General features: G+C 35.9%; 1 protein-coding gene across 1 annotated transcript; it reads right to left on the bottom strand.

Moving 5' to 3' along the window:
• Positions 1 to 22,236: 22,236 nt before the first annotated feature.
• Positions 22,237 to 24,014, bottom strand: LOC149247275 (xyloglucan endotransglucosylase/hydrolase protein 24-like). The gene is made up of 4 exons (XM_089455854.1): positions 23,630 to 24,014; positions 23,447 to 23,547; positions 23,084 to 23,277; positions 22,237 to 22,984 (listed from the first exon to the last, which is right to left on the bottom strand). Exons 1-4 carry the CDS (start codon positions 23,820 to 23,822, stop codon positions 22,594 to 22,596), a joined length of 879 nt encoding a protein of 292 aa, XP_089311980.1. The 5' UTR covers positions 23,823 to 24,014; the 3' UTR covers positions 22,237 to 22,593.
• Between the last annotated feature and the right edge of the window lie 539 nt (positions 24,015 to 24,553).

Here is a 24,553-nt window from a genome sequence, read left to right as displayed (position 1 = left end):
TCTATCCTTGCTAATGCATTATATCCAAAGGAAACACTAGATCCTTTTTCTTATTTTAGAGTAAGAAAATTACTCTAATATCCTGTCATGTGTTATGAGCATCCACTAACAATAAACCATTTTCTTTCTTTCTTTGAGAATATACAAGAAGTCCACATTCCTCTTGTTTTTCTTGCTTCATGTTCCATACCTTCATGCATTGTTGTCTATGTTTGGTAATATCTTATTCCTTGATTTGTTTAGAAAACCTTAATGTGTTGCTTCTACAATCACATGCTTTGTGAGCATAATGATTGAACTTTTGGAATTCAACATGATACAAAAAGGGAGTAAATGAGTTTTATCTTCACACACCACCTTCATCAGTTTTGGTGCTCACAAAACCATTCTTTGAGGCCTTAAGATTCTTTATTTCTATTTCTCACATATTCATTTCTTAGATAAGCTCTAAAACTTATTTGTTTATGACCAAAAATATTACAAGTAATGTTAGAAAATGTAGCAAGAAAGGTTCAATTTGACTTTAGCCTTAGTCAAATTGAGAAAATCAAAATTCCACATCAGCAGGACAACTTGGAGGTATTTAACTAGTGTGACATGGATCTTGTCACTCAGTTAGCTCAGTAAATTTGAGTTAGGGGCTTGGAGCTCAATTGTGCATGTGTTGATTGCTAAATTTTAGTAATCTAATCCAGTTATTTTCAGTCGAATTCAATTAACTTACCTCTAACTATTGATAGAGTTAGTTGAAGGTAAATTGTGTTGTGGGGCATCATTCTATATTAGAGATCTATCATTTAACTCATCAGTCAACCAAAAATATCTAATGCATTCATGTAATTCAAATTTCCCAACTTGAGTGGAGGAAAATGCAATTATGTAAAATTAATTGTATACTAGTTGAGTGTACATATTTTTGCATGTAGGTAGGTTATCAATCCTTGGGATTTGTGGAAGGAAATAGGAGGAAATTCTGATCTTTTAGGAGCTAATTTACTAAGGATTTTTTTCAAGGAAATAGGAGGTTGGATGAGCCAGAAATTTGGCTAAGTGTTGGCTAGAGGGTCTCATTCAACAGTGAGAACAATTATTCTTTTTTAGGTTGTGCTTAAAGCTGGAGCAGGAAATTGTTACAGTTTCTCTATTCATTTGATTAACGCAAAGAGGCTTGAGGGCTTTTTCCTAGTTGGGTTCCCCTAGGAATCACTATGTTCTTGTGGTTTTTCTTGTTGCATGTTGTTCTAAATTGTGATTTTCATTCCACAGATCAGTAGAGTAGAATTGTGTCTCTTGGTTTTTAGTTTGAAATCTTGAGCAGTCGCAATTTCTATCAAATTTCTACATGGTATCAGAGCCTTGAAATCATATTAGAACCAATATTTCGAATTTGTCTCTCAGAAATTTTGAATTCAACAATTTTCCTTCAGGATAAGGAGAATGTCTTTCAAAGAACTGAGATTGGAGTATACCCTGGAGGGTAGCTCACATTTCATATCCTAGAAGGATTGAATGGAAGCAGTGCTTGATGATAATCATGTGTTAGAATATGTGAAAACTAATATTGCAAAACCTCCATAGTCAGATGCACAACAATGAACCTAGTGGAAGAAGGATGTTGCAAAGGCTAGGAGAATTCTTCCGAAAGGTGTGAGAGACCATGTAGCCTCAAATCTCCATGGAAAAGAAACTTCATATGCTATGTGGAAGGAACCAACTGAGCTATTCTAAAATAACACTGACCATAGAAAATTGGCCCTGAAAGACAAACTTCGAAAGATTAGGATGAAAAAAATGAGACTATTCCTGAGAATCTCTCCATATTTACACAAGTTTGAGATGAGCTTGGAGGGGTTGGGGTGAATGCTGCAGAAAATGCCCTGGTGAGCCTAGCTGTTCTAGGCCTTCCAAAATCCTGGAATAGCTACCAGGACTCTGTGAATGAAAGGGAGAAATTATCAAATTAGGAAAGTGTGGTCCAATTTGGTTCAAGAAGGGATCAGGAGAAATACTAGAGATGGAACATCATCTAGAGCAGAGGATGAAGAAATTTTTTCCTTGGTTGGGAAGGGGAAGAAGGGAATAGGAAAGAAGACCCAAAGCAAACCTAAATATAACCAAAATAATGGCGAGAAGAAGGACTTGAGCAAGATAAAATGTTTCCACTGCCATGAATACGAGAACTATGCAACAAAATGTCCACACAAGAAGCCTAACAAGAAGCCTTCAGGAGGAGAAGGAGGCAAAGCATTGGCTTCACAATTTGAATTAGACCTCACCCTCATAGCATGCATGGCCAACATTGTTATGGGGAGTGCGTGATACCTTGATTCTAGTGCCTCGTTCCATATGACAAGGTGTAAGGAAATTTTCAGTAGCTTGGAGGAGAGGGATCTCCAGATGCATATCGAATTGGGGGATGATGGGAAGTACGTTGTTACATGAATTGGTACTATCACCTATTTCAGGGAGAAATCCTCCACTCTTCGGCTCAAATATGTTATGTTTGTACCTAGAATGAAGAAGAACCTGATCTCTGTAGCAATTTTGGAGGAAAGAGGCTATGCTATTATTTTCAGTAAAGGGAAAGCATTTGTGAGAGACATAACTACCAGGAAAGTGAAGCAAATTGGAGTTCGAGTGAAGAACCTAAACAATCTTGAGGTGGGAAATTGTGCTGCTTTGATTAGCAAGGCAGAACATGTGCATTGTCGTGATGTTGGAGAACTCTAGCACAAGAGATTGGGTCATCTACACCATGGTGCCTTAAAAATCATGCAACAAATTACCACCGGTCTCCCTAAAGTCTTTGTTGTCCAGTAGGATGTATGTAAGGGTTTCAAATTGGGGAAATATGTCAAATACACTTTCCATGGCTGAGATAGTAGAGCAGATGCAATCTTGGAGCGAGTCCAATTTGATGTTTGTGGACCATTCTTTACATCCTCCACAACAAAACATAAGTACAATGTATTTATTAATGATTTCTCTAGAAAATGTTGGATCTTCTTCATGCAGAAAAAGGATGAAATTTTCTCAAAATTTGTAGAATTCAAGCCATTAGTTGAGAAGGAGACTAGGAAGAAGGTGAAGGCTCTAAGGAGTGATAATGGAGGTGATTTTTTCTTGAATTCCTTCAAGGATTTCTGTGCCAAAGAAGGTATTTGAAGAGAACTGATAGAAATCCATAACCCACAACAAAATAGGGTGGCTGAGAAGAAGAACATGGGCATAATGGGAGCCACAAGAGCTATGCCAGGGGATGCCATTGCATCTATGGGCAAAAGCATGTAACACAACAATATACTTGCAAAACTGGAGTCCTCATGGAGTACTTGGTATGATCACACTAGAGGAATATTTCTCTGGGAGAAATCCTGATGTGTCTCATTTCAAAATTTTTGGAGCTTTTGTTTATTGTCATGTCTTCAAGGATTCAAGGAGAAAACTTGAGCCTATAGCAAAGTTGGGAGTTTTTGTAGGATAGACTGAAACCCCACACAATTACTGGGTGTATTTTCCTTCATTGAGGATGAAAATGGTGAGGAGATATGTCAAGTTTGATGAGGAGAAGGCAATGTGATGCTCTATGGAACAAGAGACCAGTATCTCACTGGAGCATGAGATTATAACTCCAAAGGAGGAGCCTCGGGATGTGCTGGTTGTGGAGCAACCACAAATGGAGGAGCAGAGAGGAGGCCAAGTGGAGACACCCACTCAATAAGAAACATCCATAGAAGGGAGAAAGAAAACCAGAGAAGTAGATAGATTGTTGTAGGATGCTAGGGATAATGTGGGAGAACCTACATCACAATGCCGACAAAGGAGGTCACTTGATAGGTACACTTATTACATGGCGCTCATGAAAAAGTTCATTGAGACAGAGCCTTATTCATTTGAGGAAGAGATTTCTCAACCTGTTTGGTTTGACTCCATGGTGGAAGAATATGAATCCATCATGTAGAAAAGTGTATGGGAAGTGGTGCTGAGATGAGAAGGGAAATAAATGGTTCGTTCCAGAGCTAAGTGAAAAATGCAATTTATTGGAGCATCGAGAAGTAAAAGGAAAGATTTGTGGCCAAAGGATTTTCTCAGGTAGAGGGAATTGACTATGAGGAAACATTTTCCCCTATGCCAAGGTATTCCTCCATCATATCAATTCGTGTATTAGTTGCATAGATGGGGTGGAAGATCCACCAAATGGATGTGAAGACCACCTTTCTCAATGGTGTTGTTAAGGAGGAAATTTACATAGAGAAACCAAAAGGATTTGAGACATATGATCAGGAGTCACATGTGTGTAGACTCATGAGAGCATTGTATGGTGTCAAAGAAGCACCCCGAGCATGGTACACTCGAATCAACAATTATCTCATTGGATTGGGCTTCACCAAAAGTGAAGTAGATGCGAACCTTGATCACATTGTGGTAGATGGTAAGTTGCTTATTCTTGTTTTGTATGTTGATGATTTAATATTGATAGGTGATGAGTAGCTGATCCGCTCTTGCAAAGAGGATATTGCAAGGGAATTTAATGCATTACTTCCTTACGATGGAAGTTTGGCAAGGTGATGGTGAATTGTTTGTTTCTTAGGGGAAGTATGCCTCTGAAATACTTAAGAGATTTCACATGGAGAGTTGTAAGCCCATGAACATAGCTCTAGCTACCAACTGGAGGAAGGAGAACGCCACTTTAGGTGAATAGGTTGATGCTACCATTTACAAGCAACTTGTGGGGTCTTTGCTATATCTTGTGAACACAAGACCCGACATGTGCTATGCAGTGAACCAACTTAGTCAAGTTATGGTGAGGCATACCAACATGTATTGGAGGGCAACAAAGCATGTGTTATAGTACCTCATAGGAAATACTGAGTATGGATTATGGTACAAAAGGACAGAGGGAGTGAAGCTCCAAGGCTTCACCAATGCAGATTGGGTAGGAAGTGCATCAGACAAGAAAATTAATTCATGTGCTATCTTCAGTGTTGGGTCCACAACTATTTCCTGGTACAACAGAAAGAAAAGGTTTGTAGCACTTAGCTTAGCAACGGCTAAATACATGGTTGCAAGTCAAGCAACATGTCAAGCCATATGGATGAGGAAAATACTTGTGGGGATTTTCAGTCAGGATATGGATCTGAGAGTGATATATTTCGATAATCAAAGTTGCATTAATCTCTCTGTGGTATTTCATCATAGGTCCAAGCACGTTGATATTCGATATCATCTTTTGCGGGATTGTGCACAGAGGAGAATTTTTTTTCTCCCTGCTGCAAAAAATTGCTTGCATACTTTATGAAAATGGTTGTTGTCAGTTGTTTAATGCGATGGTTGGGAATAATTTTCCAATGTTCCCCATTAATCACAACCACCAATATTCACTATGCCCAAGAAAACTCTCATATAACCAAAATTATCTCTTGCTAATGGCTTTGTGAAGGTGTTTGCAAGCTGCTCCTATGACTTGCAATGCTACAAAATATTTTCTCCATTGTTAATCAACTCTCTTATAAAATGATACTTGGTGTCAATGTGTTTGATCCTTTTTTGAAAGACAAAATTCTTTGATAACATTATTGCAAAAATTTTCTCGCAGTAGATAGTTGTCAGTCCCTCTTATTTCTGTCATAAATCTTCCAGCATCCTTCTCATTCAAACAACTTGACACATTTTTGTTATTGCAACGAAATATTCAACTTATGTTGTTGATAGTGACACCATTGGCTACTTCTTGGAAGCCCATGAAATAGATCTCGAACCCATGTGGAATACATAGCATGACGTGCTATTTCTTTCATCAACACTTCCTTCCCAATCACTGTCAGTATAGCCATCCAAATTGAAATATCTTGTTGTGGTGTACAAAATACCATATTCTTTTGTCCCTTTGACATACCGTAGTATTCTTTTGGCTGCTTGCCAATGTGTCTCCTTTGGTGTCTCCATGAATATTGACACCAAGCTCATTGCATACATTATATCGTTCCTAGTTGCTATTAGATACATCAATTTTCCAACCATACTTTTGTATAATTTCAGATTGAAACTATTGTTACAATCTTCCTTACTGTTATAGTTTACTTTGCTGTTACAATTATCTTTTCTTAATTTCTACTTTATGGCAGTTGTAGTTGTCACATGCTTGTTGTCCTACATATTAAACCTGTTCAAAATGTCTAAGGCATACTTTGCTTGAGAAATAAAGATCCAATTCTTTGTTTTCTTCACTTCTATGCCCAAAAAGTACCTTAACAACCCTAAATATGTCATTTCAAACTCACTTTTCATGAATTATTTGAAATCAACAATGAGGAGGTCATCTCTCCTAGTGAAAATAAATCATTTACATGAAAGTAAACAATAAAAATTTTACTGTCACTCTCTTTGATGTAGAGAGTAGGCTCACCATCACATTTGTCAAAGGAATTGTGTAATAAGTATGCATCTATCTTGTTGTACCATGCATGCAGTTTTTTCTTTAGCCCATAAAGAGCCTTTTTCAATCTGTAAACTTTTTCTTCTTGGCCTTGAACCTCATAACCCAATGGCTGCTCCAAATATACGTCCTATTTCAACACTCCATTCAGTAATGTCAACTTCATGTCCATTTGGTACACCTTCCATCTATGTTGTGCAACTATTGTAAAACATTGTGTGCACTGTCTCCATTCTTGCGACTGGTGCAAATGTATTTGCATAATCTCTTCCATATTGTTGCTTGTGTCATTTAACAATTGGCCTTGCTTTACGCTTTTCTATTTCCCCCACATCATTATTTTCGGTCTTATAGATCCAATTGACACCTATGACTTCTTTTCCTTTCAGAAGGTCCACTAACTCCCATGTGTCATTCCTGTCTATAGCTTCCATTTATTCATTCATTGCTACAACCTATTTTTCTTTTGTAACAAAATCTTCAAAATAAATTGGATCATCTATATGACAAAGTAACTCATATAAAGCATTCCTAGCTTTGCTACTGTCAGCTTCATTTTGCTCATAAATTTCACTTAAAATTTTGATTTTTTGTCTTCTCATGCTTGTAGAAGATGGAATTTACATGTCTCTTGATGTTGCGCTTAGAGAAGATGATGTTGTGAGTCTCTACGGTGCACTTGGAGTAGTAATTGCTTGACTACGTGATATTGTCTTATTGTTTGCTGATGACGTCACTTTATGACCGCTTTGTTGAGCTTTAATATGTGTAGGAGGAGTCACCAATGAGGAATTACTTGTTGTTGTTAATTCTCTTTTATCTTCTTGTGCTATGCTTTTTGTTACATTAATTATCTTCTCAAAACTTCCATCCCATGCCTCCTCTTCTATGAACTGAACATCTTTGCTGATTATGACCTTCTTGGTTAGTGGATTGTAGAGCTTGTATGCTTTGGATTCATCAATATATCCAACAAATATGAATTTATCCCCCTTGTTGTCCAAAATCTTCCTTAACTCATTTGGGACATGTGCATAAGCCACACATCCAAACACTTTGATATGAGTGGCACTATGCTTCCTTCCTCCATGCTTCTTCAGAATCATATTCTTGATTCTTTTCGTTGGACACCTAATTATAATGTATGTTACACAAGCAATAACTTCAACCCAATAATCATTTGGAAAATGCTTTACCTTACATACTCCTTTCCATTTCCATAATGGTTTTGTTTTTCCTTTTTGTGACAACATTTTGTTGAGGTGTATACCTTGCTGTAAATTTGTTATGAGTTCCATTCTCCCTATAGAAATGTAGGAAGTCATTTGAGATGTATTTTCCACCTCTGTCAATCCTCAAAAGTTTGATATAATTTCCACTTCGCTTCTCAACAAGTCACTTTGTATTGGTGGAAGTGCTCAAAAACTTCACTCTACTGTCTTAATAACTAGACCTTTGTCTTCATTGTATAATCATCTATGAATGTCAAGAAATAATAGCTGCCACCAATTGATGGTGTCTGCATTGGTCCACATAAATATGAATGGATAATCTCCAAGGGTGTCTTTTCCTTTATTGACTTTCCTACTGGAAATGATTCTCTATGTTGTTTTCCCAAGATGCATCCTTCAGATAAGTTGTCTAGTTTTTCTATGAGTGGAAATCCCTTCAAAGTGCCTTTCCCATGCACCAAATTTAAGCCTCCCAAATTAAGGTGACCAAATCTTAAATTCCATAACCAATTTTCATCCTTGACCTATGCTTGAAAATTTGTTTGTGTAACAACAACTACCTTTCTTTCATCTTCTTGTGAATTCATTGATAGTTGTGCCTGCTGACCTTCTTCCTTCAAATATGGTTTTATCTTGAGGGGAAACATTTTGTTACTTGTCATTTGCACTTTGGCAATCAATTGCTTGCTTGGAAATTTATCCAATATTGTGCATTGAACCATTTAAAAAACAAATTGTATCCCTTTTCCATGAGTTGTCCAATGCTTATGAGATTTTGCTTTAATCCCGGAACAAAATAGACATATGAAATATACTTATTCCCCCCCTTATTTGTTTGAATGTTGACTCTTCCTTTACCCATAACAGACACTTTATTATCAATCCCTAATGTCACTTCAGATTTCAGATTTTCATCTAGATTGGAAAACAGTTCTATGTTCCCTGTGATGTGGTTAATGCACCATGAATCTAAAAACCATACATATTTTTGCTTCTCTTGTGCTACATTGCAAGCTCAAAACATGATGCCTTGGTTTTTATTTTTCTTTGTGAAATTTGCATTTGGTTCATTACTAAGATCATGTTGTTTCTTCCTACACTCATTTGCATAATGGTCATACTTCTTACAATAATGACATTCAACTTGAGATTTATCATACATCTAACCTTGTGCCTGATTTAAGCTTGGACCTTGACTTGGATTTTGATTGTTGCCTCTTCCACTTGAGCTTGAAGGATTGCCTCTTCCACCTCTATGTGGACTTCTTCTTCCCCTAACATTTGATCTTCCTCTGCCTCTACCTTGACTAATGGAAACTTGTGTCTTGAAGGCATGCTCCAATGAATTATTTGATGTTTTATTCAGCCTATATTCATGAGAAATCAATGATGCATGAAGCTCATCCATTGAAAATTGTGAACGATCCTTTGTCTCTTATATAATCACGACAATATGGTCAAATATTGATGGAAAAATCCTTAAAATTTTCTCAACTATCCTCCTTTCTTCAAGTGTCTCACCATGAGATCTGATTTGACTAACCAATGCAATCAATTGTGTGAAAAATGAGTCTATATTCTCAGACTCTTTTATACAAATTGTCTCAAAATCTCTTCTTAGCATTTGTAGCTTGGTTGTCTTCACTTTTTCCATGCCTTAATAAGTTGTCTGGAGAATATCCCATGATTTATTGGACTTTTTTGGCAATCTTTGTAAATATACTCTCATGCACAACTTGAAAGATGTAGAAGAGGGTTTTTGAATCCTTCTTCCTATTGTCTCTCAGCAAGTCTCTTTCTACTTGTGATAAAGCATTGTATGATGTTGCATCCACTGGTTCTCAGAACCCATTCTCCACCAAATCCCAAATATCTTGAGAAAAAAACAAAGCTTTCATTGTCATAGCCCAATATTCATAATTCTTTTCCATTGAACTGAGGTATTTGTGGGTTGGTCAAGAGTAAAATAAGAGATGCATAGTAAAACTAGAAATATGACTATGTGATTGAGCATGCAACTAAAATAATTTGTATTAAGATTTCATCGGAGGAAAAAACAATTACAAAATTAAAAACTAAGACTCTAATTCATTCACTACTGTGAAAAATAAAATTTTTACATATTTAACTGCTCTCTAGTTTTGTGTTGTAAAACACTATAACAACGAGTAATATATTTCTTTTCACCTCCTGTCTGTAGACCTACAACCCCTGTAAAAATTATGAACCACTAAAAAACTCAAAAACTCATGCTATTACATTAATCCAAAAATCTGGAAACTCCATATGACTTGTGTCGTCAACTTATCTTTTCATAACAAAGACAAAAAATAAAAGCGAGTGATGGGCGGGGAGACACAAATTAATTCTCTGTAATTTCATGTACTGCGTAGTAAAGACCTGGACTTAATCACCAACTCTACGTCATTGGGCTTGCAAAACATTAACTTGACATTCCCTTATCTAAAAAACGAAATCTGCTCCTTGCAACAAAACACTACTGGCTTGATTTGCTTGCGTACTTTCTGAAAATGGTCATTGTCAGTTGTTTCATGTGGTGGTTGGGAGTAATTTTACAACAATTTACATACGAATAGTCATGGTTATGGAAGTTGAGGTTGTCAAGCTTGTTTTAAGGGCCGCAGCAACACATCCGCGCAAATACCAAGACCTCCAATGTCTTACAACTGGATACTCCATAATGACCGATGGGTATGACACACATATAAACATAACAAGAGGCAAGGCAATACATAGGTTGTGTGCTACAATTGGATACTCCATAATGACCCATGGGTATGACACATATAAACATAACAAGACGCAATGCAATACATAGATTAAAACCCCGAGATATAAATAAAGGAAAATATACCACAACCGTCAATACCATCTGGAATGCTGTGACTTTAGGGGTAAAGAAATAGAGCCCTTCTGATGGAGGCGGGTGGCTGTCACCATTTTGGAAACCCGAAAACCCAATGTTAAACTATAAAAGAAAGATTTTTCTTTTTTACAAAATTATTTGATTAATACCAAAACACTATCACTAAATATCACTAGCAGTGACCTAATAAATGGCCACATAGAACTTGAATTACAACCAAAACTTTTGTTAACCCTTTAATGTAATAGAGCTAAGAGCATATTCACCGGAAATTCATTATGTCCAAATGCATAAACCGGCAGAAATATTAATCTGATGACAAAAGACCGGAAATTCATTATTTCGAAATGCAAAAACCGAAAGAAATATTAACCTGATGACACATCAGATATTGAAACATGTGTAATATAGATGTAGTTAAATTCTATAAGAAGGTAGAATCATTAAATTAGTTTAAGTGAAAAAAAAAATTACTAGGATATGTTACACTCCTGATGATACAGTGTTCATAGTCATTCATCACTATTTTGTTGCTCTCGATTTACTGTCATCTTCCTAATGGACTACAAGAGAGCCACTTCAACCCGCTTTCTACTAATCGGGCTTCTCGATATTCTTGAACACAGAGACTGACATCATCAAAATCCACCAGTTAGTTCATGTAATCCATGAAATTTTAAGGCACAAGGAGAGCGCATGATCTGTATCCAGTATAACCGATTAGATATAAAGAATATGGTAATTCTAATTGGAAATTGAAATTGATAATTGGAAATAAAGATTTTATATTTATCACCGGGAAAAAAAGCACCTCGAGCGTGGTACTCTAATTTCTTCCCACCAGAGGGTGGCCTTTCCCCAGGATAATTTCCTCACCTATATGTCACATGTGTGTAGACTCATGAGAGTATTGTATGGTGTGAAAGAAGCACCTCGAGCGTGGTACTCTTGAATCAACAATTATCTCATTGGATTGGGCTTCACTAAAAGTGAAGTAGATACGAACCTTTATCATTTTGTGGTAGATGGTAAGTTGCTTATTCTTGTTTTGTATGTTGATGATTTAATATTGACAGGTGATGAGTAGCTGATCCGCTCTTGCAAAGAGGATATTGCAAGGGAATTTAATGCATTACTTCCTTAGGATGGAATTTTGGCAAGGTGATGGTGAATTGTTTGTTTCTTAGGGGAAGTATGCCTCTAAAATACTTAAGAGATTTTGCATGGAGAGTTGTAAGCCCATGAACATACCTCCGGCTACCAACTGGAGGAAGGAGAACGCCACTTCAGGTGAAGAGGTTGATGCTACCATTTACAAGCAACTTGTGGGGTATTTGATGTATCTTGTGAACACAAGACCCTACATGTGCTATGCAGTGAACCAACTTAGTCAAGCTATGGTGAGGCATACCAACATGTATTGGAGAGCAACAAAGTATGTTTTATAGTACCTCATAGGAACTACTGAGTATGGATTATGGTATAAAAGGACAGAGGGAGTGAAGCTCCAAGGCTTCGCCAATGTAGATTGGGTAGGGAGTGCATCAGACCTGAAAATTAATTCATGTGCTATCTTAAGTGTTGGGTCCACAACTATTTCCTGGTACAACAGAAAGAAAAGGTTTGTGGCACTTAGCTTAGCAAAGACTAAATACATGGCTGCAAGTCAAGCAACATGTCAGGCCATATGGATGAGGAAAATACTTGTGGGGATCTTCAGTCAAGAGATGGATCTGACCGTGATATATTTTTATAATCAAAGTTGCATTAATATCTCTGTGGTATTCATCATAGGTCCAAGCACGTTGATATCTGATGTCATCATTTGCGGGATTGTGCACAGAGGAGAATCTTTTTTTTCTCCCTGCTGCAAAAAATTGCTTGCATACTTTCTGAAAATGGTTGTTGTCAGTTGTTTAATGCGATGGTTGGGAATAATTTCCAACGTTCTCCATTAATCACAACCACCAATATTCACTATGCCCAAGAAAACTCTCATATAACCAATATTATCTCTTGCTAATGGCTTTGTGAAGGTGTTTGCAAGCTGCTCCTATGACCTACAGTGCTGCAAAATATTTTCTCCATTGTTAATCAACTCTCTTATAAAATGATACTTGGTGTCAATGTGTTTGATCCTTTTTTGAAAGATAGAATTCTTTGATAACATTATTGCAAAAAAATTTGTCGCAGTAGATAGTTGTCAGTCCCTCTTATTTCTGTCATAAATCTTCCAACATCCTTCTCATCCAAACAACTTGACACATTTTTGTTATTGCAACAAAATATTCAACTTATGTTGTTGATAGTGACACCATTGGCTACTTCTTGGAAGCCAGTGAAATAGATCTCGAACCCATGTGAAATACATAGCCTGACGTGCTATTTCTTTCATCAACACTTCCTTCCCAGTCACTGTCAGTATAGCCAATCAAATTGAAATCTCTTGTTGTGGTGTACAAAATACCATATTCTTTTGTCCCTTTAACATACCGTAGTATTCTTTTGGCTGCTTGCCAATGTGTCTCCTTTGGTGTCTCCATGAATCTGGACACCAAGCTCACTGCATACATTATATTGTTCCTAGTTGCTATTAGATACATCAATTTTCCAACCATACTTTTGTATAATGTCAGATTGACACTATTGTTACAGTCTTCCTTATTGTTACACTTTACTTTGCTGTTATAATTATCTTTGCTTAATTTCAACTTTATGGCAGTTGGAGTTGTCACATGCTTGTTGTCCTATATATTAAACCTCTTCAAAACATCTGAGGCATACTTTTCTTGAGAAATAAAGATCCAATTCTTTGTTTTCTTCACTTCTATGCCCAAAACGTACCTTAACAACCCTAAATATGTCATTTCAAACTCACTTTTCATGAATTATTTGAAATCAACAATGAGGAGGTTACCTCTCCTAGTGAAAATAAAGCATCTACATACAAAAAAACAATAAGAAGTTTACCGTCACTCTCTTTGATATAGAGAGTAGGCCCACCATCACATTTGTCAAAGCAATTGCGCAATAAGTATGCATCTATTTTGTTGTACCATGCACACAATTTTTTCTTTAGCCCATAAAGAGCCTTTTTCAGTCTATAAACTTTTCCTTCTTGGCCTTGAACCTCATAACCCAATGGCTACTCCAAATATACTTCCTCTTTCAACACTTCATTCAATAATGTCAACTTCATGTCCATTTGGTACACCTTCCATCTATGTTGTGCAACTATTGAAAACACTGTGTGCACTGTCTCCATTCTTGCGACTGGTGCAAATGTATTTGCATAATCTCTTCCATATTGTTGCTTGTGGCATTTAACAATTAGCCTTGCTTTACGCCTTTCTATTTCCCCCACATCATTATTTTTGGTCTTATAGATCCAATTGACACCTATGACTTCTTTTCACCTATGACTTCTTTTCCTTTCAGAAGGTCCACTAACTCCCATGTGTCATTCCTGTCTATAGCTTCCATTCATTCATTCATTGCTACAACCCATTTTTATTTTGTAACAAAATCTTCAAAATAAATTGGATCATCTATATGACAAAATAACTCATATAAAACATTCATAGCTTTGCTACTGTCAACTTCATTTTTCTCATAAATTTCACTTAAAATTTTGATTTTTTTGTCTTCTCATTCTTGTAGAAGATGGACTTGACATGTCTCTTGATGTTGCGCTTAGAGAAGATGATGTTGTGAGTCTCTATGGTGCACTTGGAGTAGTAATTGCTTGACTATGTGACATTGTCTTATTGTTTGCTGATGACGTCACTTTATGACCGCTTTGTTGAGCTTTAATAGGTGTAGGAGGAGTCACCAATGAGGAATTACTTGCTGTTGTTAATTCTTTTTTATCTTCTTGTGGTATGATTTTTGTTACATTAATTGTCTTCTCAAAACTTCCATCCCATGCCTCCTCTTCTATGAACTGAACATCTTTGCTGATTATGACCTTCTTGGTTAATGGATTGTAGAGCTTGTATGCTTTGGATTCATCACTATATCCAAAAAATATGAATTTATCCCCCTTGTTGTCCAAATTCTTCCTTAACTCATCTGGGACATGTGCATAAGCCACACATCCAAACACTTTGATATGAGTGGCACTATGCTTCCTTCCACTCCATGCTTCTTCAGGAATCATATTCTTGATTCTTTTGGTTGGACACCTAATTATAATGTATGTTACACAAGCAATAACTTCAACCCAATAATCATTTGGAAAATGCTTTACCTTACATACTCCTTTCCATTTCCATAATGGTTTTGTTTTTCCTTTTTGTGACAACATTTTGTTGAGGTGTATACCTTATTGTAAATTTCTTATGAGTTCCATGCTCCCTGTAGAAATGTAGGAAGTCATTTGAGATGTATTTTCCACCTCTATCAGTCCTCAAAACTTTGATATAATGTCCACTTCGCTTCTCAACAAGTCACTTTGTATTGGTGGAAGCGCTCAAACACTTCACTCTACTGTCTTAAGAACTAGACCTTTGTCTTCATTGTATAATCATCTATGAATGTCAAGAAATAATAACTTCCACCAATTGATGGTGTCTGCATTGGTACACATAAATCTAAATGGATAATCTCCAAGGGTGTCTTTTCCTTTATTGACTTTCCTACTGGAAATGATTCTCTATGTCGTTTTCCCAAGATGCATCCTTCAGATAAGTTGTCTAGTTTTTCTATGAGTGGAAATCCCTTCAAAGTGCCTTTCCTATGCAACAAATTTAAACCTCCAAAATTAAGGTAACCAAATCTTGAATTCCATAACCAATTTTCATCCTTGACCTATGCTTGAAAATTTGTTTGTGTAACAACAACTACCTTTCTTTCATCTTTTTGTAAATTCATTGATAGTTGTGCCTGCTAACCTTCTTCCTTCAAATATGGTTTTATCTAGAGGGGAAACATTTTTTTACTTGTCATTTGCACTTTTGCAATCAACTGCTTGCTTGGAAATTTATCCAATATTGTGCATTGAACCATTTAAAAAAAACATTGTAGCCCTTTTCCATGAGTTGTCCAATGCTTATGAGATTTTGCTTTAATCCTAGAACAAAATAGACATATGAAATATACTTATTCCCCCCCTTATTTGTTTGAATGTTAACTCTTCCTTTACCCATAACAGACACTTTATTATGAGTCCCTAATGTCACTTCAGATTTCACATTTTCATCTAGATTGGAAAACATTTATATGTTCCCTGTCATGTGGTTGATGCACTATGAATCTAAAAACCATACATATTTTTGCTTCTCTTGTGCAACATTGCAAGCTCAAAACATGATGCCTTGGTTTTTATTTTTCTTTGTGAAATTTGCATTTGGTTCGTTACTAAGATCATGTTGTTTCTTCCTACACTCATTTGCATAATAGTCATACTTCTTACAATAATGACATTTAACTTGAGATTTATCATACATATAACCTTGTGCTTGATTTAAGCTTGGACCTTGACTTGGATTTTGATTGTTGCCTCTTCCACTTGAGCTTGAAGGATTGCCTCTTCCACCTCTATTTGGACTTCTTCTTCTTCCCCTAACATTTGATCTTCCTCTGCCTCTACCTTGACTAATGGAAACTTGTGTCTTGAAGGCATGCTCCAATGAATTATTTGATGTTTTATTCAGCCTATGTTCATGAGAAATCAATGATGCATGAAGCTCATCCATTGAAAATTGTGAAAGATCCTTTGTCTCTTATATAATCACAACAATATGGTCAAATCTTGATGGCAAAATCTTTAAAATTTTCTCAACTATCCTCCCTTCTTCAAGTGTCTCACCATGAGATTTGATTTGACTAACCAATGCAATCACTTGTGTGAAAAATGAGTCTATATTCTTAGAATCTTTTATACAAATTGTCTCAAAATCTCTTCTTAGCATTTGAAGCTTGGTTGTCTTCGCTTTTTCCATGCCTTAATAAGCTGTTTGGAGAATATCCCATGATTTATTGGACTTTTTTGGAAATCCTTGGAAATATACTCTCATGCACAACTTGAAAGATGTAGAAGAGGGCTTTTGAATCCTTCTTCCTATTATCTCTTAGCAAGTTTCTTTCTACTTGTGATAAAGCATTGTATGATGTTGCATCCACTAGTTCTCGGAACCCATTCTCCACCAAATCCCAAATATCTTGAGAAAAAAACAAAGCCTTCATTGTCATAGCCCAATATTCATAATTTTTTTCCATTGAACTGAGGTATTTGTGGGTTGGTCAAGAGTAAAATAAGAGATGCATAGTAAAACTAGAAATATGACTATGTGACTGAGCATGCAACTAAAATAATTTGTATTAAGATTTCATGGGAGGAAAAAGCAATTACAAAACTAAAACCTAAGACTTTAATTACAAAACTAAAACCTAAGAATTTAATTACAAAACCTAAGACTCTAATTCATTCACTGCTGTGAAAAATAATTTTTTTACATATTTAACTGCTCTCTAGTTTTGTATCGTAAAACACTATAACAACGAGTAATCTATTTCTTTTCACATCCTGTCTGTAGACCTACAACCCCTGTAAAACTTATGAACCACTAAAAAGCTCAAAAACTCATACTATCTCATTAATCCAAAAATCTGGAAACTTCATATGACTTGTGCTGTCAACTTATCTTTTCATAACAAGACAAAAAATAAAAGCAAGTTATGGGCGGGGAGACACAAATTAATTCTCTGTAATTTCATGTAATGCGTAGTAAAGACCTGGACTTAATCACCAACTCTACGTCATTGGGCTTGCAAAACATTAACTTGACATTCCTTTAGCTAAAAAATGAAATCTGCTCCTTGCAACAAAACACTACTGGCTTGATCTGCTTGCGTACTATCTGAAAATGGTCGTTTTCAGTTGTTTAATATGGTGGTTGGGAGTAATTTTACAACAATTTACATACGAATAGTCATGGTTATGGAAGCTGAGGTTGTGGAGCTTGTTTTAAGGGCCGTAGCAACACATCCACGCAAATACCAAGACCTCCAGTGTGCTACAACTGGATACTCCATAATGACCGAATGGTATGACACACATAAACATAACAAGACGCAAGGCAATACATAGATTAAAACCCGGAGATATAAATAAATGAAAATATACCACAACTGTCAATACCATCTGGAACGCTGTGACTTTAGGGGTAGAGAAATAGAGCCCTTGTGATGGAGGCGGGTCGCTGTCACCATTTTGGAAACCCGAAAACCCAATGTTAAACTATAAAAGAAAGAATTTTTTTTACAAAATTATTTGATTAATACCCCAACACTATCACTAAATATCACTAGCAGTGACATAATAAATGAACACATAGAACTTGAATTACAACCAAAACTTTTGTTAACCCTTTAATGTAATAGAGCTAAGAGCATATTGACCGGAAATTCATTATGTCCAAATGCATAAACCGGTAGAAATGTTAATCTGATGACAAAAGACCGGAAATTCATTATGTCCAAATGCATAAACCGAAAGAAATATTAATCTGATGACACATCAGATATTGAAACGTGTAATATATGATGTAGTTAAATTCTATAACAAGGTAGAATCATTAAATTAGGTTAAGTGAAAAAAAAAATTACTAGGATATGTTACACCTGATGATACAGTGTTCATGGTCATTCATCACTATTTTGTTGCTCGCGATTTACTGTCATCTTCCTGATGGACGATGGACTACAAGAGAGCCACTTCAATCCACTTTCTAATCGGGCTTCCCGATATTTTTGAACACAGAAATTGACATCATCAAAATCCACCAGTTAGTTCCTGTAATCCATGAAATTTTAAGGCACAGGGGAGCCCATGATCTGTATTCAATACAGCCGATTAGATATAAAGAATATGGTAATTCTAATTGGAAACTGAAATTGATAATTGGAAATAAAGATTTTATATTTATCATACTTCAAAGATAGTAATTTTATATTTACCCAGCTTTGAGATTTCACTCTCAGTTTCATAATAGATTATGATAGAAACCATAATGATGGAAACCATAGCTTAACTATAATAGATTATGATGGAAACCATAGTAATTTTACATATATCAAGCTTTGGGAGTGATTTCACTCTCAGTTTCATCTACCACTTACATGTAATATGTAATAGCCACATATAATAAACTCATAAAGTATAAAAGAATAGACATGGTTCTGTCCATCACTGGGTTGCTATGACGTGAATGGAGTACATTTTTTATCCATTTGAAAAGTGATAACATAATTGACAGTTTCATAGCTTCCATGGTATAAGATGGGAAAACTCACCTACCGATGACCTACCATATTGATGCCTATTACGATTTCAAGTAGCATTTGAGTTTAAACCGTTTTTGACCGAGAGAATTCACTTTCATAATAAGCCACTATATTGCTTGTGAAATATGCATGCGATGGCTAGCCTGTATTTTCTGTGATACTATACGAACGACGCAAATCAAAATATGGTGTAAGATATGTACATTGCATATATGAAATATTTTTTTTTGGTTTTATTTGGATTTTCGTTTCTTATAACATGACAAAAATTAAAGAGAACTAAATGTTGGAGTATAGGATTTGCTCTTTTTAGTATTACTAATCACTTAAATAAGATTACATTGGAAACATAAGCAATAAATGAGTGGAGTTAAATTCCACTCAAAGTGGACTTGGACACTTGGAGGGACCGTTTTGACACCTAACAAGGTGGTTGGAATGAGATTCTCCAACACTCCCCCTTAATTACAACCACATAAAATTCAATTAAGATACTTGGTTGGAATGAGATTCTCCAACACTCCCCCTTAATTACAACCACATAAAATTCAATTAAGATACTTGCTCGTCGATGTCTCAGTCAGGTTTACAATTTAAAAATTGACTTCAACTTTTATTTTTCTATTTTCTCTGTAGCTTCTAAACTGTTTCAACTTTTTCTTTTTGTTGTATCCTTTAAACCTCAGTGTCTTCATTTGTTGGTGCAGGTCTTCCATTCTTCCAGGTTGTCTAAGCATATCTTGGACTTCTTAAAAAAATAACTTGTATGTGGGTTGCTACCACATATTATCTTTTGTAGTGCATTTTTCATCATCAATCCGCTGCAACATAAGACCATCATACAATTTAATCACTTCACGACTCCAATACCTGAAAATTTCATTAATTTGTTCATCATCCAAGTTTTCTTCAAGATTCATTTCTGCAGCTTCTATGCAGAGTTTATCAATGCATGGTGTTGCAAGCCATGCTTCAAGGAAATTTAATTGTTCTTCAAAATAATTTTGTGTATCTGCACATTGGAAATCATTGGTAAGTTTAAAACATTTGCAAAACCACATTGGTTTTGTTCATTCTGCTCTACAATGAGAGCTTTCGCTTGTTGCACTTCTTTCTCTGCCTCTTTTTTTGTCTTTGTTTCCTCTTTGTGGGCTTCCTTGTTTTCCTCTTCCTCTATTTCTGTCTCTGTCTCTTCGACTTCTTTACTAACCTATGCTGCTACAGACACATTGTCTTCCACTGACTAAAGGGAGATTTTCTCACCAAATAACTCATGTCTATATGATGTTTTTGTTCAATCACGTGCAAACATTCATCATTAACCAACAATTCTTCATCAAATTTTACATCAGAAATATTATTTGCTAGATTCACCATAGTATCGACTGCTCCAATGGAAGTTTCATTTTCCTCAACAAGCTCTGTTGCTGGATTCACCAAACTTTCATCAACAAGCTTGTTAATGGATTCACCAAACTTTCATCAACAAGCTCTGTTGCTGGATTTATACCAAATCTTCTTCAGCAAGCTCCGTTGGTGGGATCATCATATTCTCATCAACAAGCTTTCTTGCTGCAATCATCATATTGTCATCAGGAAGCTTTGTTGCTGGAATCATCATATTTTCATCAACAAGCTTTGTTTATGGAATCACCAAGTTTTAGTCCACTTGTGGCTGTGCACAGTGGGGTTCACGAGCATCTACATGCTCCTTCTCTGCTATTTCTGCAACTTCTTCACATATATCATCCACGTATGGCTCAGCACAGTGGGATTTAACAAAATTTTAATCTCGTTGTAGATATGCTGCTGTAGATCCACCTTCAACTTCAACTTCAGTGCTCTCCCTTACACCAAAAATCCTCTCAAGGGTATCCCAAGCCTCCTTGGTTGTCTTGGCTTCTGAAATCAAGGGAAGCCTCTTGGCTTTTCCCAATTGTTGAGTGCTGGCTCATTTGACTTTTTAAATATAATGGTGGTTGCGGAATTTTGATGAAGGAGCTTCGACATTGCGGAATTGTTCTACCTTAACACTCTGTGCGTGGAAGAGAACCTGCATCAGGGAGAAAACAATACAAGTAATTGAAATTAACACATTCTCTTGCAGTGACGTTGAGCATTAGTAATGCTAACGTGATTCTGGTACTTTGTGTGGACGTTAATACATTGTCTTCAATGTTGTAGGGTTTTGAAAAATAATCTGACTTTGAATTAAACATTTTTTCAATTAGTTTCACCTTCGCCTTCGCCGACTTCTTCGTTCTCTTGCTGCTTCTTCACAAGCTTCTTCAAACTTCTTTTGCTCTCTCAAAGAGTCTTACGCTCTCTCTCTGCATCTTCGTAGTAGGCTTCTTCAAACTTCCGCTGCTCTGCCAACCATGACAAAAATTGAAGAAAACTAAATGTTGAAGCAGAGGACGTGCTCTTCTCAGTATTACAAATCAGTTAAATAAGATTACATTGGAAACATCAACAATAAATGAGTGGAGTTAAACTCGACTTAAACTCGACTAAATCAAACTAAACTGGGACATTTGGAGCGACCGTTTTGACACTTAACATGTGGTTGGAATTAGATTCTCCAACATAACATATAAGGTCATGAATATTGTAGAAAATTAGAAAACTATTGAAATCAAAATCTATTCATTTGCAATGTAAACTTTTCTTTTTCATTGTACATGAAATTTTTACTCTAATTTAAAACTATAAACAAAGGCAATCACATGAAACTGTTCACAATTATGATTCATCATGGGTGAAACTTACCTTACCCCTAATATAAAATGAATGGTTGTTTGTTCTCGACACAGGGTTTCATTGCCACCGTGTTGAAATCCCTAATATAAAATGAATGGTTGTTTGTTATCGACACAGGGTTTCATTGCCACCGTGTTGAAATGTTCAAAAATGGTTTTGCTGACTTAAAGTTTCGAGGGTTTCGTTGGAATAAAGTTTGTTTAAGATGAAGAAACTTCCAAGATTTCATTTTAGGGTTCGTTTTTTAATTTTTGAATTGTAAATTTATTAATTTCATGTCTCAATACTATGGTTTCAATTTAATATTAGATTGTATTAATTTTAAACTGTAGTATTAATACATATTTTTATATTAAATTACAGTATGAAAATAAATTAAATTACATTACTAATAATATCTTTGTAGCTCGGAGTATGTAAAGTACTGAACAAAATATATATTTGGTTTTATAATACTTTATAATATTAAATCTTATAACATTAAGAGGCTTCTAAAGATCGGAAAACGATGCTATATCAACTTCTTGTTGTAGCATATTTCATAATCAAATAATAAATTAAAAAAAAAAATTTCATATCTTTCGATTTTTCTTAATTAAAAAATTAAAAATATGGGAGATCTGTTCGGCCAAACACTCTGCTCTAATAAAGTCGATTGTCAGAGTGGCGTACATCTTCGTTGTAGACTCCCGTATTAGGCAAAGAGGTAGGGCGTTCATAACTGAGAGATTTACACGAAACATGAAGCCATCTTTTATTCCAATGAATGCTGAAGCTTCGTATACATGTAGACGCAGACAATATTGCAATTTAAAATGAAAAACAGTGTGCCAAAAGTAGATCACTTTAGTCGATTGGCTAATTTATAATTCCGAGTTGAGATGGTACATCATTTCCAATCCATCTCTTATTATATGTGACCCCATTCAATAATTAATGAGATAAATATGCTGAGTTGCAGTTATCTTACAATACGTAACCAAATATTGTGATTAAGGATTCGATGCACATTCAGGTGGAGTTGCAGAAAACCTTCCAGACTTGTCGTGACAGTAGTCGTAAATCATGTAGTTTTTGCGAACCCAATTAAGTTGCCTCAGCTGCTGTTGGTTTAGACTTTCAAATTCGGATTGATCCCACCAATTGTTGGAACAGGGCGAAGAAGAGTGAGATGACACGCTGCATGCATCGACCTCAAAGGATTGATAAGAGGCAATAAAGGGAGCGTCATTCCAGTCTATTTTAACCCTTCCTCCGTCGGTAGCCCAATCCTCTCCATTCCAAAGGGTGGAGAGGATCCTCATGGGTCGACTATTTGGATATGGGACGCCCACACCTTCATTGTTTTTGAATACCCGGATGGGGATAGAATCAACTGAAAACCTGTTTTCACAATAAGAAAGACATATATCTTAAGAAATCCTGAAAATTCTAAATACAACTTCTAAATGAGGTTCCGTTTCAGTTAGTCGAAGCACATACACGATTTGTTGGTGGTTCCAAAGAATTGAATAGTTATGGAAGTCTGCTGTGGGATCAAACCACAGATGAAGTCTTTGTTCTCTATTCCCAACTCCACTTGCAAACACGTTGGTTTGAAGAATGTAAGGATTTCCCGGAAGGTTTCCCAAAAATTCAAAGTCGAGTTCGTCATGAGAAGAAGCTTCGGACGACATCTGAATGCAAAATACTGACATTACTATATTGTGTATTATCGAAACTATGACTGGTCTGGCTGCAATCTTGAAAATTAAAATATGGATCTCAGGAATTGAGTTTATGTACAATCAACTGATAATAAATAATTCTGCAAGATTTCGTTCTTGAGAGAAAATAGGTGCTTACATAATACGAGGTAACCGTTCCAGCGGAATTCCCTGAGATCAGCTTAATTCTCATGCTCACGCTGCCCAACAGGTATTCCTTTTTGGACTGAAAACCAGAACCTAGAGAAACAAGAATCGTTATTATAAACATCCATACAATATTAAATGTAGGATCTCCTTAAAAATGAAATACTTTAATTACCTGAGATTTGATCCATAGTGAGCTGCGCCGTTTGGCCATTGTTCAACAACTTAACTGTACCCCATGAGATATCGAAATTGTCATTGATGTTGGAAGCCTCTACCGAGAAGAGAACAAGAAGGAGAAGTGAAGTTATATATGCCAACTCTTGTGAATATCTTCGAAATACTAAAAGACTTAAACCGCTCTTCATTGCCGATGGTGGAATTGAGTGACTCAAATATTGCCTCTTTTTTGGCAGCAGAGTTCTGACAGGAGCGAACACCCTACACCATTCATATATGTATCGATACTCTCCAGCATCTAATTTTTTTATGGCGTTTGGACAAATAAATGATTAGGGATCAAAGAGAATAATATGCAATCAAATGAATGACATCATAGAGCACTGTCTTCATTTCTGGATTACTCGAATTTAAATTTCTATCGTTATCTAGATAATTGTATCTAATTTATCGATCCTTGACATTATTCATTTCCATGTCATAATTTCAGGTGGGTAGGGATTATCTGGTTCTATATAACTTTGACCACTAAACTAAATTATGATAACTTCAACCACCAATATTCCCATATAATGAGTATCATTGGACAGGTAGTACCATACACAGATGCTAGATGAGAATCTTGAACGTAATACATGAGCATGGCAGATCTGTGTGCCCCCATAGACAACCGTATCATGTTTAAGAATTCCGAGTATCAAGTGCAAGAGGATAAAATGGTAGCATGTCTCATTCACTAATAAAATGTATCTTTAATAATTGTTTGATGATTTGTATGTTTCATCTACTTTGGAGTGTCGGTGCAGCGCCATATTTTGCAGTGTCATACAAATTGACTTGTAAAGGCAACAATTAATGAAGGAAGAGGGAAGTAAGGTAACAATGATGAGAAAAGTTTCGTTTGGCCAGTACCAGTATC

Source organism: Pinus tabuliformis, chromosome 7 (genome assembly GCF_031772625.1).
Source record: "Pinus tabuliformis cultivar Carrire ecotype Pingquan chromosome 7, CPIR1, whole genome shotgun sequence".
Lineage (NCBI taxonomy): Eukaryota > Viridiplantae > Streptophyta > Pinopsida > Pinales > Pinaceae > Pinus > Pinus tabuliformis.
The sequence above is the reverse complement of the archived record's forward strand: the minus strand, read 5'-3'. Positions and strand labels throughout refer to the sequence as shown.

Bases quoted from the DNA above. Each gene is read 5' to 3' on its own strand.
- LOC149247275 (XM_089455854.1), bottom strand. From the start codon at position 23,822: ATGAAGAGCGGTTTAAGTCTTTTAGTATTTCGAAGATATTCACAAGAG. The intron at 23,278-23,446 runs GTAAGCACCTAT...TTTTGCATTCAG, and splicing joins GAACGGTTACCTCGTATTAT to ATGTCGTCCGAAGCTTCTTC. The intron at 22,985-23,083 runs GTATGTGCTTCG...TTGTGAAAACAG, and splicing joins TGGAACCACCAACAAATCGT to GTTTTCAGTTGATTCTATCC.